At 44.5% G+C, this 18,111-nt stretch overlaps 1 protein-coding gene across 4 annotated transcripts in view; it reads left to right on the plus strand.

Moving 5' to 3' along the window:
• The first annotated feature begins 4,311 nt into the window (after window positions 1-4,311).
• Window positions 4,312-18,111, plus strand: part of LOC129191586 (ATP-binding cassette sub-family G member 4-like) — a 30,520-nt gene continuing 16,720 nt past the window's right edge. For all 4 annotated transcript variants that reach the window (XM_054795058.1, XM_054795059.1, XM_054795056.1 and 1 more), the window contains exons 1-4: window positions 4,312-4,564; window positions 7,679-7,796; window positions 7,894-8,026; window positions 9,786-9,836. In XM_054795058.1, the coding sequence (XP_054651033.1) occupies window positions 4,315-4,564; window positions 7,679-7,796; window positions 7,894-8,026; window positions 9,786-9,836 (552 nt within the window). In that variant the 5' untranslated portion in view covers window positions 4,312-4,314. The remainder of the gene's footprint in view (window positions 4,565-7,678; window positions 7,797-7,893; window positions 8,027-9,785; window positions 9,837-18,111) is intronic.

Raw genomic sequence — 18,111 nt, forward strand, 5'->3', positions numbered from 1 at the left:
AACCCCGCTAGCTTCCATGAATGTGCCATGATTTACACACGAATGTTCCTTCTCCTCAGGACGACAGCATTTCATTCACATTATGTCAATTTCTGCGAGATTCCGTGTTTAACAGTAAATTTAGTTTTTATTGACCAATTCTGCAATTACGTTACGGAAACCATAGTGGTACGTGTGAGGCGCCAATGTGTCAATTCAGTGTGTCATCAACTCGGCTTGTTTTTAGCACTGATACGGGTATAAGTTATTTTCTTATCATTGGAAGAATTTATACCGGCTTATAGAAATGATTGTTCAGCCCTACCCTCCATGTTTCATGGCCATAGAGCACAATTTACTTCAAGGTTTTAGTTGGGGATGCAAAGTTTTGTTCTCGGGTTGACATCTTTGGATGCTCAGATGGTATTAAGCATGACAAAGGCTGCGCTTGCCTTGCCGATCCTGGCTTTGACATCTTCGTGCCTTCCTTTTGCTCAAAACACTTCCCAGGGAGACAAAAGACCACCTCCCTGATAGGCTCTCCACCGACTGTGACTGGTGTGTTGAAAGTGGTGTTGATTGAAATTGAAATCATCATTCCTCATTATTCTTGAAAATCTGTTTATAGCTTAGTCTTCATTGTTAAGGACACACACTTGGTCAAAAGCACAGCAAAAGTAGATTTCTTATGTTTAAAGCAGGGCAGACTCCCTGACACTTTAATGATTCACATCATCAGTAAATACCAAGTGAGCCTGTTCTTTAACATCCATATATTCCAGTCTTCCCCCTGCCATTAGCTTCAATGCCTCAGTTGAATAGGATATACAAAACCATGGTAGGCTATTTCATTTGAATTGTATTTCATGCGGCTGTAATTGAGGTGACAACTATTTGAGGTGGAAACAAGGTAGTATGATCCTGGGTCACTGAGTTCTTCTCTCCTCTCCCACCTCTATGGATCATCTCTTTCATCCGAGGACTCTCCATGGTGACTCGTGACATGTTGGCAGGCATATGAAATGTGTCTTTCCAATTCCTTGCCTGCTTTCTTCAGCTTCGTACCATGCAGGCTGTGATGGGGACTGCAGGTGAAAGAGTACACATTTCCCATACATTATTTTGACATGTCGCCTGGTAGTGTACGGTACACGAGTGAACATTTTTCCCAAGGAAGTAACTGTAGGCCTCCTGCTCCCAACAGATTAAAGATGGAAAAGAAAGTTGATTTTAATCCTCGTGGGGATTAACAACCCCCATGAAAGATTAAACGAGGCCTCTGTCTCAAAGACGACAAATTACTGTACCACCTCAGACTTGGGAACCGCTTATACAATGGTCTGCATAAAGCAACTCGATTAGATCTCCATTTTGATTGTCATCAAGGGTCTGACTAGTGCACACACTTGTTCACCACGCAAGTTTCACGTCAACATGATCTATCTCAGGGGAACCTGCTTGGCTAAAAGAGCCATGAAGGCAACATTTTTTTAAATGTATTTTTGTGGGAGCCATATATATTCTTACAGATTTTTTTTTAACACTGAATGCAACTAAATGTATGCATTTCTAGGCAAGACCATATATATAAATATACTGTATATATGTGTGTGTATAATATTGATCTATCGCCTAGCCTTAGCATCAGTATAACAACATTATACAAAGAATAAATTAAGAGACTTACTGTATTCTAAAATTGTTGGTCTTGCCTAAAAATGCACACATTAAATTGTGTTAAAAAAAGACTGGATTTGCGCTGTAACTCTGGAAAATCTACACCTCTCTACAAGCGCCCTCTGCACCGGGCTTCGCCGTGAATGCGCCTCACACCTGGGCACCGGAACAGCTTACACCTAGCCACAAGCACCGTCTGTGGCTAGCACTGGGCTTCAGAGAAGCTGCGACTCGCAGCGGCTAACACTGTGCTCCGGAGAAGCTACAGATCTCACCAGGCAGCATCTGCGGCAGACACAGTGCTGAATAGTGGCTACATTTAAGCCACGTTTAACTGACCAACAACATTTGACAGGTCACTGAGGTGTAAACCTAAGAAAACTACAAACCCAGTTCATGTAAATGATGGTGCATCGTCGTTTCCTGTTAAAAATGGAGACACAATCTAATTGCCCTTAGTGCTGTGAAAGATATGATCAATCAGGCATTAAACCAACAAAAAGGCCGTAAGTATTTTTGAGTTGCTGCTGACGTTTAAAAATGTCTTCTTAAACAGGGTACATTATTTCATATTTTGTGCTTTTGGCATTCGCTGAGGATTTCAGCATAGCTAAAAGCCTGTTCTAAAAAAGATTGATGTTTTTTTTTCTATATCTCCTTCAAAAAGAGAATGGACTATACTATACTATTTTAGTGGCTATTTTTCTATAACATTTTTAACATTTTAATGAAACAACTTCAACGCATATCTGACTTTGACTTTGTCTAAACTCACTGTGGAAAAAATATTGGGATATTGTATGTCGATACAACATAAATATATCAGGAGATGAGTTTGGTCCATATCGCCACCCTTAACTGAAGCTAATCAATAAATAAAATATATCTTACATTAATGTGACTTCTGGTGCTGCAAGTTTTTGCTGATGGCTTTGTAGTCTGGTTGATACGTGGCGAGGTTAAGCTCCATGCAGGCGTTGAGGCTTCCATCTGTTAAATGTGATCGTAGGTTGGTCTTGATGTTTTTTAGATGTGAGTAGGACTGATCACATGCATACGTAGAGCCAAACATGGTCAATACGGCAATACCCACATGCTGCAGTGTGTGGTTCATAAGTTAAGATAAGATATACAGTATGTTCATTTGCCACATCAAGCATGAATGTTTTGGCAATTTTGCGATCTGGGAATGGCTTTCCGTTCCTCACTATTGCTAAAGAACCAACAAAGCTGGCCGAAGACCAGTCAGCTTGTCGCCTGCATGCACGGAGTTGCTGCAGACTAGCTTGCACTCTGGACAGCAGCTCTTGGCATGCCTTCTGCCGGCTGTCCTTGGCTGGATTCGTGTATTGAAGTGCTGCTTTATATTTGACACTTTCATTGATAAAATTGTATCACTGCAGATTAGACACACCGCCCAACCTGCTCTCTCCACAAAGGCAAATTCCTTTGTCCATTTATGCTGTAATGTACGGTGCTCCTCATCTTTCTTTCTATTGACCATCTTCTTCGTCAAAAGTGTTTGCAATAGCTACAGAATTAGCTAGGAGGGAAGTTTACTTCCTGACCTCTCAATGACCCGGTAGGCTACCGCATTATCCAATTATAAGTGTGTTTTGGCGTCTGACCTGTAAAATATCAGGAGGACAGTTGGCATCTGCATTGTGGTAGAAAATGGATTGACACGTTAAAATGCATTATGTTTTATATTTTGAAAGTTTTTTTTAACACTGTGATTTCTGTAAAGTTTTACTTTAAAATGTATGCAAAATAAAAAAGAAAAAGAAATATAGTGTGAAGAAACGCGTGACAGCCAGATGCATAGGTTCCCGACCCCTCATCTATCTCTTACTATAAAACATATAATATACAGTATATAGAAAATCATAACCTGAGTGCCGGTAACATGTCAGTCAAAATCGCTGCGCAGTGTTCATTATACACACACTTCATGTATGACATCCAGCTAGCATTTGCTATGAAACATTACGCATATACAAGGAATGAAAATGATTATACAAAAGACATATTAATAGCTTTCAGAAATTGGCACATTTTCCAGTTCATCATGAAATAATAGTTTAACAGCCAGAAGTGTAGAAAACACGATTTCTATAGTGGAGTTCATGATGCAAAGCAAAGCCATCAAAAAATTCAGTTATTTTCTACATAACTAGCTGCTACAAGTGAACGGATAACTTTTGTTACAGATATAGGCATCTTACTGCTGAGTTAGTTTATCCATAATCAGAATAACAAAGACAAAAGTTGCATCTCCGTGTGTAGGGGGAGCAGCAGTGAATAAGGAGGGGTGCTTAATGTCAGCTGACTGGCGTCATATGACATCCACAAAGTGACGTTTATGCGATTCACCTTCATTCACCTTCATCTTTTGCGATTGACTCGGAGCTCGCGATCGACGTAATGGGCACCCCTGTTCTACACCATCTTAACCCAAGCATACACACCTAATTATTAATATGATCTGCTTCAACTAAATTGAGAATATTAATGGAACCTCACTTGAAAATAATTTTTGGGAGATGTCCAAATTAGGTGTCTATTAAACCTCTTGCACTGTCAGTATATGCAGGCCATAGTGGAGAAAGTGTCCATAACAATCTCTGTCACCATTTCTTTCACAGGCAGAGAACAGACATGGAAAATAAGGCATTGGAACCTGACTCTGTGAGTATTCCCATGGAGGATACTTTCAAGTGTAATGCAGCTAGTCAGATACTAGCCCAGCCTCTGCGACAGGAGGCTTCCACGTTGAATCTGAAAAAAATTGAGAACAGGACCAAAGAAGCGCAGCGCTTCACCCACCTACCCAAACGCTCATCAGTAGACCTTGAGTTCATTGACATCTCTTACACCATTCAAGAGGGCCCATGCTGGAGGAAGAGAGGTAATGCACATGTAACCCATCTTATTCAGTCATCCATCTGTCTGTCTTCCTGCTTTTAGACATGTGAAAAATTAGACACACACTATTACAGTGGATCCCCGCTTTTTGCATGGGGTTGTATGATCAGACCAGCCCCCAATGGTGAAAATGTAATTGCTGGGGTTCACGTGACGTCACATCTGGTTGTTGTCATCCCCTTCTCAAAGAGGTGGGGGTAACTTGAAGTCATGTAAAATCAGAGCAAAAATACCACATACGCACCATTCTCGCATGTGGAAATCGTTCAAATATGTATTACGGAAAACACTATTACTAGATAGGCTAGGCCTGTCCCGATAACAAATTTTGCAATAATTGCAGATAATTGTCCTACAAATTATTGCCGCTAAACGATAGTATTGTCAAAATTATTTTGAGATCATTTTTTTCATTAATGTACTGATAATATATGGCATAATATTAAATAATAAATTATGACAAGTCCACGTATCACTTTAATTTCTCAAGAGTATTTAACGTTGTAATTGGAATGTCAAGAGCTTGTAAATAAATACATTAAACAGACAAAAAAAGACAAAAAAACCCCAATGAAATTAAAATGGACTTAAAAAAATTGCACTTACTGTATTTTCACGACCATAAAGCGCACCGTATTAAAAGGCGTAGTCTCAGTTACAGGTGCTATTTTTGTATTTAACACATACACAAGGCGCACCGTATGATAGGGCACAGGTATGCACGGTATCGTGTCACTCAGAAGTCAGTGCGGAAGCGACAACGCTTTATTTCTTTGGATAAATTAAGAGCAGAACTCTCATTCAGTTTATCAAACCCACTTAAAATCAGGATGGTCATCACTCAACAATGTACTCACGTTATTTGTGATAAATCCTCATCCACAAATCCATCAAAGTCCTCATCTTTTGTATCCCAACTGAACAGCGGCGCAAGTTCTCCATCAAACACGCCAGATTCCCTGTCGTCATTGTAAGTCAGTCTCGTTGCCGTGCGGCGCCTCAGAAATGATGCTGGCTTTTGCGAAAGCTCGAATAATAGTCCATCAGCCACGTTAGCCCAAGCACAATGCATTAGTGTAGCTGTGTTCGCTAGCTGTCATCTATCGCTCCCGCGCCGCTTGCAACTTCACTTTAAACGTCGTGTTTACACCGATGTCCAGCGGTTGGAGTTCCTTCGTCAAGCCTCCCGGAATGATGTTGAATGAAAAAAACATCCGGGTGTTGACTGACTGACAACAACGACAGGGAACCTGGCGTGTTTGATGGAGAACTTGCCCCGCTCTTCATTTGGGATATAAAAGATGAGGACTTTGATGGATTTTTGGATGAGAATTTATCACAAATAACGTGAGTACATTGTTAAATACTCCAATAAAGTACAACCCAACTCAGTTTTGCTCTCGCTGGCTTTTTAAAAACATACAATAACAAGCATGCTAGCGTATTGTCGCGTCGCTGGGGAGCACTTCCTGTTCCCCAGCGTGCTTTGCGGTAGTGTTTTGGTGCAAATGCTCTTAAAGTTCCATGTTTGAGCTACATAGTTGTTAGTTATTGTTCTGCAAAAATAGAGGTAACGTCTTGTCTGTGTTTGAGTTGCTGTGTGATGTTTTTAGTTGTGCACCATGACTGAGACTGTTGTGTTGAGTGATGACCATCCTGATTTCAAGTGGGCACGGTGCGCCTTGTGTATGTGTTAAACACAAAAATAGCACCTGCAGCTGATACTGCGCCTTTTAATACGGTGCGCTGTATGGTCGTGAAAATACGGTAAGCCAAATTTGACAGAACAGTGTTAAGGTTCAATTTTTGACAGCCCCAGTTATCTTTAGTAGCACTGTGAGTGAGGTAGGCATTTGCTTTGGTATACTCTTGTTGGTTTGTGATGTTTTTGTCAACAGTGTAAATATCAAGCAGATTCAGTGCATGTAAAGAACACCTCCTTAAACAAGTTGCAGTTCGTCTGTGATTAGTTTCTCTGCAACTCAATCTTTACCAATGAGATGGGTTTTCTACCTAAACTTTTTACTAGGGGTGGACAATCATCAGACTGATCATTTTCTGGCTGACATCATACCGATAAATCCGATAACATTAAAAATAGCTTTGATGACCGATAATTTTTTTTTAAAAGGTGCATTAGGCAAGCTGTGCGGGTGAGCAAATTAAGCACTTTTTTTTCTCCTGCCTGTGATGTTGATGTTGACGGCGTGTTGTAACTTCCCCACTTGTAAATTAAATTCACTTTAAGAGGACATTTTCCGTGCTAGTTGTACCAAATAGTCTGCAATGAGGGGGAAAAAAACACACAATAAAATACGCATCAGCCACCTGAATCACCAGTGCTGCGGTGTTTGAAAAGTTCAAAAGGTTTGCCAGAGACCTTTGTGGTGTCTCACCAGCTGCTTGGAGAATCTGCCTGAATACAGTGCACCTTGCTGGGCCACAGCAGCTTCCTCTGCTCTATTCTCTGGTTCTCCTGATAGTAGTGATGTGGTCGTAGTAATGTCATGATTTTTGATTAGGACAAATCAGCAGGTACAGTTGGTCGAATCATAATTTGTACCAGTCCTTCTTACCTCCAGGTGTGCACAAACTACAGTTAAACTTAAATAAAAAAGTAAATATGAAAATATAAAAAAATCTTACTTAAACATTTGGAGCATTTAGATGAATGGTCAGTGGTGGAGGCGGGTCTGTGCATGCTGACATGCGTTGAGTATTTGCACATTTTGTAAAAATTTAGCTTTACACTTGGCAACACATTTAAAATAGACATTTACAGTTAATGTTTAACTTTAACATTTACATTTAGATTTAACTGTGGTAAATGTATGCTGTGTATTCTACCATATATTTATACATTTTTACCGACTTAGGGTGAATGAGATGTTTTTTCTGCTGAAAAAACAACCTATTTTTGGAGGTAAAAAATGTTTTGACCACAAATCTGCACTTTTGCAGGGTCTGTGATTGCTGAATGACCCTTTGACTTCTGCTGTAAAATTGTCTACCCCTCACACCATTTGAATGAAGAAAAAGATGTTTTGCAAGTCATATATCAGTGAGCAGTGTCACTTGTCTCCTATGTTAATTGTAGGATTCAAAGACTTATTGAAATGCCTCTCTGGAAAATTCTGCAGTCGGGAGCTTGTTGGAATCATGGGGCCCTCAGGTGCTGGAAAATCTACCTTAATGAACATTTTGGCTGGATACAGGTGTGTGATCTTCTTCTTATGCACAATAATTCAAATCATACGCAATCAACATGTGTGACTACTTGCTTCCCAAAATTAATGTCTTTTTTTTTTATAGGGAAACGGGAATGACAGGTCAGATCCTTGTAAATGGGAAACCCAGGGATCTCAGGACATTTAGGAAAATGTCCTGCTATATCATGCAGCAAGACATGCTGCTGCCACATCTCACCGCACGGGAAGCCATGATGGTAAATGCTCACAGATGATTTTGGTTTGGTTTGGTTTGGTTTAATTTTATTTGAACATGCATGCAGGTTACAATGGAATACATCGTACATCGTTTCACAGTTCCACATGACCAAAAAGAGTAGGAAAATCAAAGCTTATTTAATCCTACCCCCCCATCCGTTTCACATCTTATGCAGTACACGTCCTGCATTCCATGGAATATTATTCCATATAATAATCAGTGTAATAATAAATAAATAATAAAAGATAAAAACAAGCTTGACAGAACAATAAATATAATAATCAAGACTCTTCTGCCTTACATTTAGCAAACAACTGCTTGTACTATTTTTTTAATTTGCTCGTCTTGGTCCACTGTTGGGTTGCACGGTGGTCTAGTGGTTAGCACGTTGGCCAACACAGTAACAGCTTGGAGATCGGGAAGACCTGGGTTCGATTCTCCCCTGGGCATTTCTGTGTGGAGTTTGCATGTTCTCCCCGTGTGCGCGTGGGTTTTCTCCGGGTACTCCGGCTTCCTCCCACATTCCAAAAACATGCAGGTGAGGTTAATTGGCGACTCTAAATTGTCGATAGATATGAATGTGAGTGTGAATGGTTGTTTGTCTATATGTGCCCTGCGATTCGCTGGCGACCAGTCCAGGGTGTACCCCGCCTGTCGCCCGAAATCAGCTGGGATAGGCTCCAGCATGCCCCCGCGACCCTAATGAGGATGAAGCAGTATAGAAAATGGATGGATGGATGGATGTTTGACAATGTCAGTGATTTCCTTTTTAGTTACATCGGTGAGAAACATGGAATTGAGATTCCTATCTATGGTTTCATGCCATTCGTCCATTGTTTTGGAATTTCTTCTTCCAGTTTTAGTCCAATATGTACTAAATAATTGTTAAACAGTTCAACTCCCTCATTCATATCATCCTTATTAGTGTTTCCAACCATAAAATAGTGAGGGTAGTCTGCTTTCTTAGTGCTGTTCCTTATAATACTATTTAAAATGTCCCAAGTTGCTCTAATGTTATTGTTATTCTTATCTAGTAAATTACTATAATATTCCCTCTTACAGACACTCAAGATTGTTGTCAACTTATTTTTATAAGTCTTATATTTTTGTCTGCTTCTTTAGTTCGTTGAATGATAAATTTCCTGTATAATGTATTTTTTTTTGTATTAATGTATAATGTGTTTTTTAGTCCTTTTGTCATCCATGGCTGATTGGTTTTTTTTTTGCTTCTTGGACTTTTCTTGCCAGGGACAGTTCTTATCGTAGAGCTCCATATAAGTGCATAGAAAGTGCTCATATGCTTCGTCCACATCTTTTGCATTGTAGACGCTTGCCCACCTTTGTTCTTCTAGATCTTTCCTGAAAGCGCTGACGCTATCAACTGCGCAAAGTCTTTGAAAAGTCTTTTTAGCCACCACCTGTCTTTTATTATAATGATCACTGTAAATTATAAACACTGGGAGATAATCACTGATGTCACTAATTAACAGGCCACGAGTTGTGTTATTATCAAAGTCATTGGTGAATACAGTATGTTATCGATAAGGGTGGCACAGTGGTCTGTCATTCTGCTTGGTCTAATGATTTTAGGACATAGACTCAAACAGTACATTGTGTCTATGAAGTCATCTAACGTGTCCAGGGGTGTTCTTGCTGATTGAGAAGTCAAATGTTATTTAGTAGTTATGCTAACGATGTCTGTTTCGTCTTTCTCTCTTTTGCATTAAGTGACAATGAATATTTCCTTTGTGTTGCAGGTGTCTGCCAATTTGAAGCTCAATGAGACTATGGATGTGAAAAAAGAACTGGTAAATCATGCAGAAAAATAGACAGGAACATTTTACAATGTATAACAATTTGCATTCCCTCCATGTGTTATTGATTGTTATGGCCTAAAATGCCATCACTGCGTCAGCTTGTGATTTTTTTGTTTCAATGTTCTCCAAAAAGCACAGGATTTCAGCAAATCTAACAAAATGTTTTATTTGCACACAAATGTGTGCATAGTTTGGAAAACAAATATTGATGTTTCACTCATTTGCATAACACAACCTTAAGCGGTCCTTACATCCCGACGTACGTGTTACCACACGCATGGGCTGTGCAATTTTGGTGAAATGTGTTGGCCATGGTCAGCACATAGAGGACGTAGGGTACCAGAGGGGTTGCAAGTGTGTCATACTTATGGAGCAAGTGATTCGTGACACCCACTTGCTTGCCGTTCGCCCTCTGTAAGAAAATTGGTAGCTTTTAGATAATGAGTGGGGCGTGCAACTTGTGCATGCTAGGTGCGCTTCATGTAAGGCCGTCTTACGTTTTACTCACCGGGGTACAAGGCTCGTGCAGCCCACTCACTGCGACTGCAGGATGGGCGTACTGGCTTCCCATGGCAACTATGGCTATCGTGACCGTTTTCCAGGGGTATTAACACCCAGCATCTTGGCCCTCCTCTGCATCATCTTCAGCATCATCATGGGCACACCCTTAAGACTGCTCCATCATCTCATGTTGTCCAAGGAGGAAGAAGACAATGAAGCTGTTGTGTCAATCAGGAAGCGTCTCGAGCGACAAAGAAGGTGCCGGCTGAAGGCTCCCTCTTTGCTCCCTTCTTTGACTTCCTGGGTGCCATCCTGTAGCAATAGATCTTCAAGTAATAGTGAAATGACAGGTAATAATACTTTGTTTGTCGTGGCTAGTTTTTAAATTGTTTTAAACTAAATTATATATATTTTTTTATTGCAAACTGCAAACAGTAGTACAGAACAGTACATACAGAATAACATGTACATTTAAAAATGCAGTCTTACAGAACAACATGATGGAAATACAAACGAAAAGAATGTGTGAGGGATAACATTTGAAAAGAACATTAAAAAATCTAAATTAAAAACAACATATCACTTAAGTTTGTCTTTCATATGAATTGTTCTCCAATGTATGAAAGGTTCTCATTGCTCTTCTGTTTTTAATCATCAACTTCAGTTATCCATGTAATATTTTTAGTCACAAGAAAAACTGAGTGTTATATGACATCACTCTGGATTTATGAATGTGGAATTTAAACACAGAAGTTTCACAGCATTCACCAAACCTGTATTAAAGTTACGTTGTAGAAAAAAACAAGACAATTTCCTCTTTGATATCAAAGAGTGTATTAAAGGACATAAACAGTAAAATAGAAACTTCTATCCAGAATGATTGAGAAATCGGACATTCATAAAATAAGTGGGTTATTGACTCCTCTTCAATTTTGCATAATGAGCATTGTGATATTGTGATGAAACCTTAATGAATTTGGCTTTACATGAGTTACACAGGACATTTTTGATATATGACCCCTATATATAATGTGTTAAAGTCAATGGCATTACATCTTCCTTCAGAGTAGTTTCTAATTGTTTTGTTCCTCTTAATATGCTTTTAATAGAATTGATTTTGTCACGGTGCGGTTAGGTGCCGGTCTGGGAACCCCAAATGCAGAGGCTGGAGGCAGGTAGGTGAGCACAGAATTTATTCTGTTCCAGAATTCACAACGAAGAGCGATGGTGACAAAACAGGTTCACCATGAAAAAATAGAACACAAATAATGCCGGTTGGAGGCAGGGTCTGCTGAGCGCTAGCAAGAGACTGCAAACAGTACGAGGCTGAGGGACACACACGGCTGGAACGTGGTGTAGCGAAGGAATAATCCGGCGTTCTCCAGCTGTCAGTAGTCACCTAAGTAGTGGTGTAGGCACTCAATTACAGGTGCGTTCAGCAGCTCCGCCTCCAGCCAGGAACTAAGGATCTGGACAGACACACAGAAAAGGCATGGGAGACAGGGGCAACCAGAAAGAGCCTGTGGAACGTGACAGTATTTCCCCCCCTTAACAAAGGCGCCACCTGGCTTCTCCGGGAAGCGACTGTAAAACTCGGATAGTGATTGGGGATCCAGAATGAGGGCACGAGAGATCCACGAGCGGTCCTCGGGGCCGTAACCCTCCCAGTCGACCAAGTACTGGAAACCCCTGCCCCTTCTTCTCACATCCAGAATGGCCTTGACCGTGAATGGGGGATGGCCATTGATGAGCCTGGGAGGAGGAGGAGGCACCTCCGGAGGGCTTAGGTCGCTGACACTGACTGGTTTGATGAGGGACACATGGAATGTAGGATGAATTCTGAGGGAGTCCGGGAGCCTCAGCATGACGGCCGAGGGACTGATGACCCGTTCCACAGGGTAAGGACCGATGTATTTGGGTTGTAGTTTCTTGGAGTCCGTGTGCAGGGGTAGATCGCGAGTCGATAGCCACACCCTCTGTCCAGTCTTGTACTCAGGGGCCACTGACCGATGTTGATTGGCCAAACGCTGGTTACGCTCGGCCGTACGTGCCAGTGCTGTCCGGGTGTTGCGCCAGGCTAGGTGGGCTGGCAGGTTGGCTGACACAGAAGGGACCGCCAACTCCGCCTCCAGCGAAGGGAAAGCTGGAGGTTGGTATCCGTAGGCCCCGTGGAAAGGTGAGAGACCTGTGGCTGAGCTGACCAGGGTGTTGCGCGCATACTCAATCCACGGCAGATTGAAGGACCATGAGGCTGGCTGCTGGTGGCAGACGCAGCGGATGGCGGATTCCAAATCTTGGTTAGCTCTTTCTGACTGGCCGTTAGTTTGCGGGTGGTAGCCGGAGGACAAGCTTGCTGACGCACCCAAGGCCCTGCAGAATGCCTTCCAAACTGCAGACGAGAATTGTGGTCCCCTGTCCGAGACCACGTCGAAGGGGATACCGTGAAGCCGGAAGACGTCTTTGACCAAAAGCTGAGCTGTCTCCAGTGCCGAGGGGAGCTTTGGGAGGGCGACAAAATGGGCCATTTTGGAAAAACGATCCACGATGGTAAGAATGACCGTGTTGCCATTGGATGGTGGGAGACCCGTCACAAAGTCCAGTGCCACATGGGACCACGGTCGGGAGGGGATGGGCAGGGGGCGCAGCAGCCCCGCTGGGGCTTGATGGGACGGCTTATTCCGGGCACAACTCGCACAGGCGGCCACAAACTCCTTGACGTCCGAGCGGAGGGACGGCCACCAGAACCGCTGAGACAGGAGGAAGATTGTGCGTGATACCCCCGGGTGGCAAGCCAGCTTGGATTCGTGAGCCCAACGTAGAACCTCCAGGCGCAGCTCTGAGACCACAAACAGGCGACCAGCGGGGCAGTCCCCCGGAGGAGAGGAGTCCTTGATGGCCTCCGCCACTCGCTTCTCCACGTCCCACTGAAGGCCTCCCAGGATGCGGGACTGAGGAAGGATGGTCTCCAGTTGAGGTAAGTCCATAGGTGGGGAGTGCATCCTGGAGAGTGCGTCCGGCTTGCCATTCTGGGATCCAGGGCGGAACGTTAGCGTGAAGTCAAACCTGGCCAGGTAAAGTGCCCAGCGCGCCTGCCTGGGATTAAGTCTCCGGGCAGATCGGAGGTAGGCCAAGTTTTTATGATCTGTGTGTACAACAAATGGGACCTCCGAGCCCTCCAGCCAGTGCCTCCACTCCTGCAGCGCCAAGAAGACCGCCAACAGCTCCCTGTTGCCAATGTCGTAATTACGTTCTGCTTGGGTCAGGCGGCGTGAGAAGAAGGCGCAGGGGTGCAGCTCGTGATCGATGGTGGAGCGCTGGGAGAGGACGGCCCCGACGCCGGTATCGGAAGCGTCGACCTCGACAACAAAAGGAGAGTGAGGGTTAGGGTGAGCAAGAACCGGAGCAGAGCTGAAATAGGACTTCAGCTTCTCAAAGGCGGAGTTAGCGTCTGGGGTCCACATAAACTGAACTTTAGTGGATGTGAGCCTGGTCAAAGGTTCTGCAACCCGACTGAAATTCCGAATGAAACGACGGTAAAAATTTGCGAAGCCCAGAAACCTTTGAAGGTGCTTACGTGATGTAGGAGTGGGCCAGTCAACCGCTGCCTGGATCTTGGCAGGATCGGCTCAGAGTTGCCCCTTCTCCACAATGAACCCCAGAAAAGAAACAGATGAAGAGTGAAAAGTGCACTTTTCAGCCTTAACAAAAAGCTTGTTCTCGAGAAGTCTTTGGAGGACTAACCGGACCTGCTGAATGTGTTCTTCGAGAGAAGTGGAAAAAATTAAAATGTCATCTAAATACGCAAAAACAAAACGCCCAAGCATATCACGGAGGACATGGTTTATGAGACCCTGGAAGATTGCGGGAGCATTCGTGAGGCCAAAAGGCATAACCAAATATTCAAAATGACCCAATGGTGTATTAAAGGCAGTCTTCCACTCATCCCCCTTGGGGATGCGGACGAGGTGGTAAGCATTGTGGAGGTCAAGCTTGGTGAAAAAATTTGCAGAATGCAGAGAGTTAAATGCGGAATCTAATAAAGGAAGTGGATATTTGTTTTTTACTGTGATGATATTAAGGGCGCGATAATCAATGCAGGGGCGGAGTGACTTGTCCTTTTCAACGAAAAAGAAACCAGCGGCAAGTGGTGAGGAGGAGGGGCGAATAAGACCGGAGGCGAGTGAGGAGGAGATGTATTCTTCAAGTGCCTCTCTCTCAGGTTTAGAAACGTTATACAGGTGTGAGGAAGGAAGAACCGCACCCGGGTGGAGATTAATACAGCAATCATAAGGGCGGTGGGGGGGGACTGATGTGGCTTTATCTTTACTGAAAACCTCTCTGAGATCATGATACATGTTAGGAACCAAGGTGAGGTCGATACTTTCCTGCGAGGAGGCGCGAGCGGCCGCGGACCGAGGCCACACCCCCTTGCAACAGTGCGTGTGGCAAAAAACGCTCCAACTAACAATGGCAGGTCTGGCCCAATCTATGTGCGGATTGTGTCTGCCTAACCATGTAAGCCCCAGCACCACGGGAGCAGAGCGCGAGGGGATGACAAAAAATGTCATAATTTCACGGTGATTACCAGCCAGACGGAGCGAGAGGGGGCGTGTCTTGTGAGTGACATTAGCCAGGTGACGCCCATCCAAGGAACGAACCACTTTAGCTGTCGAAAGCGGAACTACAGGTATAACGGAATTAGCAACAAAAAACTCGTCAATAAAACAATCGTCCGAGCCCGAGTCGATAAAAGCATCGATATCGACATTGATAGACCATGCGAGTGTACCTGGCAGCTGGAATCGGGTGGCCGCTGGAGCAGCAGGAGGCGGCTGTGTAGTCCGTGAGTCCATCGGCGAGCTAGGATGAAACGAGGTGGAGGTCTGGGAGCGTTGGTGGCCAGGACGAATGGGGCAGAGGGAGATGGTGTGGTCCGCTTGTCCGCAGTAGATGCCGAGATGAAGCCGCATGCGCCGCCTCCTCTCTGCTGGGGTGAGACGGTGCCCACCGAGCTGCATGGGCTCCTCCGGCGGCAGCAACGGCGTGGCTCCCGTGGTGGATGGCGACCGGTTGTAGAGAGGGCGCTCGTCAAATAGGCTCCGGTCGTGACCTGGTGCTGCTCGACGGGACAGGCGGTCCTGCTCCCGGTGGTCCAAACGCTTCTCTATTCGCACGGCCAGAGCGATCAGTTCGTCGAGATTCCCCGGAGTCTCCAGAGGGATCATGTGGTCCCTTATCCACTCAGCGAGTCCGTCAGCGAACACATCCAACAGCGCGGAGGGGTTCCAGTCGCTCTCCGCCGCGAGCGCACGGAACTCGATTGCGTAATCCGATACGCTGCGGCAACCCTGGCGCAGCCTTCCGCTGGAATATCTGCTCCAGGGACTTGGCAAACGCGGAGAAGGAAGAACAGATGGCCGATCGCCGGCTCCATTCTGCCGTAGCCCAGGCCGCCGCCTTGCCGGTGAGATGCGACGTGGCGAAGGCTACGCGAGCACGCTCCGAGTGGAAAGCGGCCGCTTGCAGCTCGAAATGCAACTCGCATTGGGTCAGGAAGGTGCGCACGTCACCAGAGTCCCCGGAGAATCGCTCTGGCTTAGAAAGCTGGGGGCACATGACCGTCGAGCTGGACTCGGGGGCAGGAAGGGGCGCATGATCCGGAGCGGCGTCAGCGGCTTGTGGTGGAGTGAGAGCCGGGTGACCCTGGAGGGCGGACAGCACAGCGTTGAGCTGCGACTCAAGTGCGGCCATACGAGTGTCTTGTCGCTCGGCCAACCCCTGCACACTGGCTCCAAGTGCACCGAACTGCTCCTCTTGCTTGGTGAGGCGCATCGCTTGGAGACGAAGTGATTTCTTAAGGGGTCCGTGTCACCAGGTTCCATATTGTGGCCGGATTATTCTGTCACGGTGCGGTTAGGTGCCGGTCTGGGAACCCCAAATGCAGAGGCTGGAGGCAGATAGGTGAGCACAGAATTTATTCTGTTCCAGAATTCACAACGAAGAGCGATGGTGACAAAACAGGTTCACCATGAAAAAATAGAACACAAATAATGCCGGTTGGAGGCAGGGTCTGCTGAGCGCTAGCAAGAGACTGCAAACAGTACGAGGCTGAGGGACACACACGGCTGGAACGTGACAGATTTTTCCATATGAATTTAAACGGTGTAGAATTTATTGCAGAGGATGTATTTGTCGTAACTAGTTATAGTGCCCTGTTGTGGATATTTTGGGTTCAGAGAGCCCTCAGCCTTGTCTCAAAGGCGAGCTGATTGCATGTATTAATTGGGCTCCTGCACGCATGCATACAACGCCAACACACAGTATTATACGTAAAGGTAGCAGTTAAAAAAAGGAAGCAGTGTTTTTACCAATTTTATTGAATGTAAATACAGTAAATTGATGTGCACACTGTGAGAAATATATGTTTCTACACAAAGACACATTGAGGAAGTGCGTTGGCCTCACTGGCTAATATACGGGAAGTACTCACCTCTTGTGTGTATCGAGCATGTGCTTTCCTTGTACATATTCCACACAGTCACCATGCGTGCGCGAAATGACTTTAAACCCTAACCCTCCTTTTTACACTCGCAAGGGTCACACATTCCTCCCCTACCTTGCCCTTGAGACCTGGCTGCCTGCATGGTTTCCTTGCGGGCCACGTGCATCTCTCTTGCGATTTTCCCCATGTTTGTACCTAGCCACAAGTAGGAGCATGTACGTCGGAATGTAAGGACCACTTAACTTACAAGTAGAGCCTACAGTAGATGGCAGTAAGAGCACATTCTCTAAACCCATTGTCCAATAGCTGTAGGACTATGATACAAAATCCTTGTTTACACTTGCATGCACTTAGTCCCCACAGTGGTACACAATTGTGCATGCCAATGGCATGCCAGTAAATAAATTGGTGATAAACAGGTGTGAAGTATGTGTAAAGTGTGGCAGGACTCTGAGCCCGTGCGCAAAGAACATTTTGAGGTGTTCAGAATTTGTGGCACACTTAATTTCTGTGAACTTGTCGTGAATGCACCACAAACCCACCGCAACCTATGTGCAAACATCGTGCATATCAAAACGTGCATATCGGCGTGTCTCATTCACATGAATGGGTTAACTTTTCCACCACCTTTTAGAGCAAGTCGGGAGGAATTCTCAAGTAATTTCTGTAGCCTCTTGGATCTTTCTTGTGGTTTCTGTTCAAAAGTGATCATAATGCCCAAATGGTGCCTTCTAGTCAGCAATTCTCTCCCTCACACTGTCCATGTCTCTTTTTTCCTTATTTATGGCTATTTGCTCATTCTGTACCTGCAGACAAACATGTGAGAAAATATAGACCTATCTTCATTTATTGCATGAAGTTAAGCATCTGTCGGTTTCTTGCAAATAGAGGAATTAATTAATACAGCTATGGGATGATTCCTGCTATTGCGTGGCGTCACACGGGACACAGCGGGACCAAATAATGCCACGACTACCTCACGGATGCGGGAAGTGGTGATGACAATGCATACCCATGTGGGAACATTGTGCGTCACGTGTACTATTGTCATGCACTAGATAAGGTACTTGATAAGGTGTAAATAAGGCGTGCATTCGGGTGGTCATTTCCTGACAATGCGCACCATTTTTGGTCACGAATTACGTGCCATGTGGGTAATTTATGCGTAAACAGACACTTTTCAGGCATAACATAAATAAATGACTGGCATTGCCACCTAGAGATGCCAGAAACATGCATTAATATTCTTATTCACTTTGTCAA

This window comes from Dunckerocampus dactyliophorus, chromosome 12 (genome assembly GCF_027744805.1).
Source record: "Dunckerocampus dactyliophorus isolate RoL2022-P2 chromosome 12, RoL_Ddac_1.1, whole genome shotgun sequence".
NCBI lineage: Eukaryota > Metazoa > Chordata > Actinopteri > Syngnathiformes > Syngnathidae > Dunckerocampus > Dunckerocampus dactyliophorus.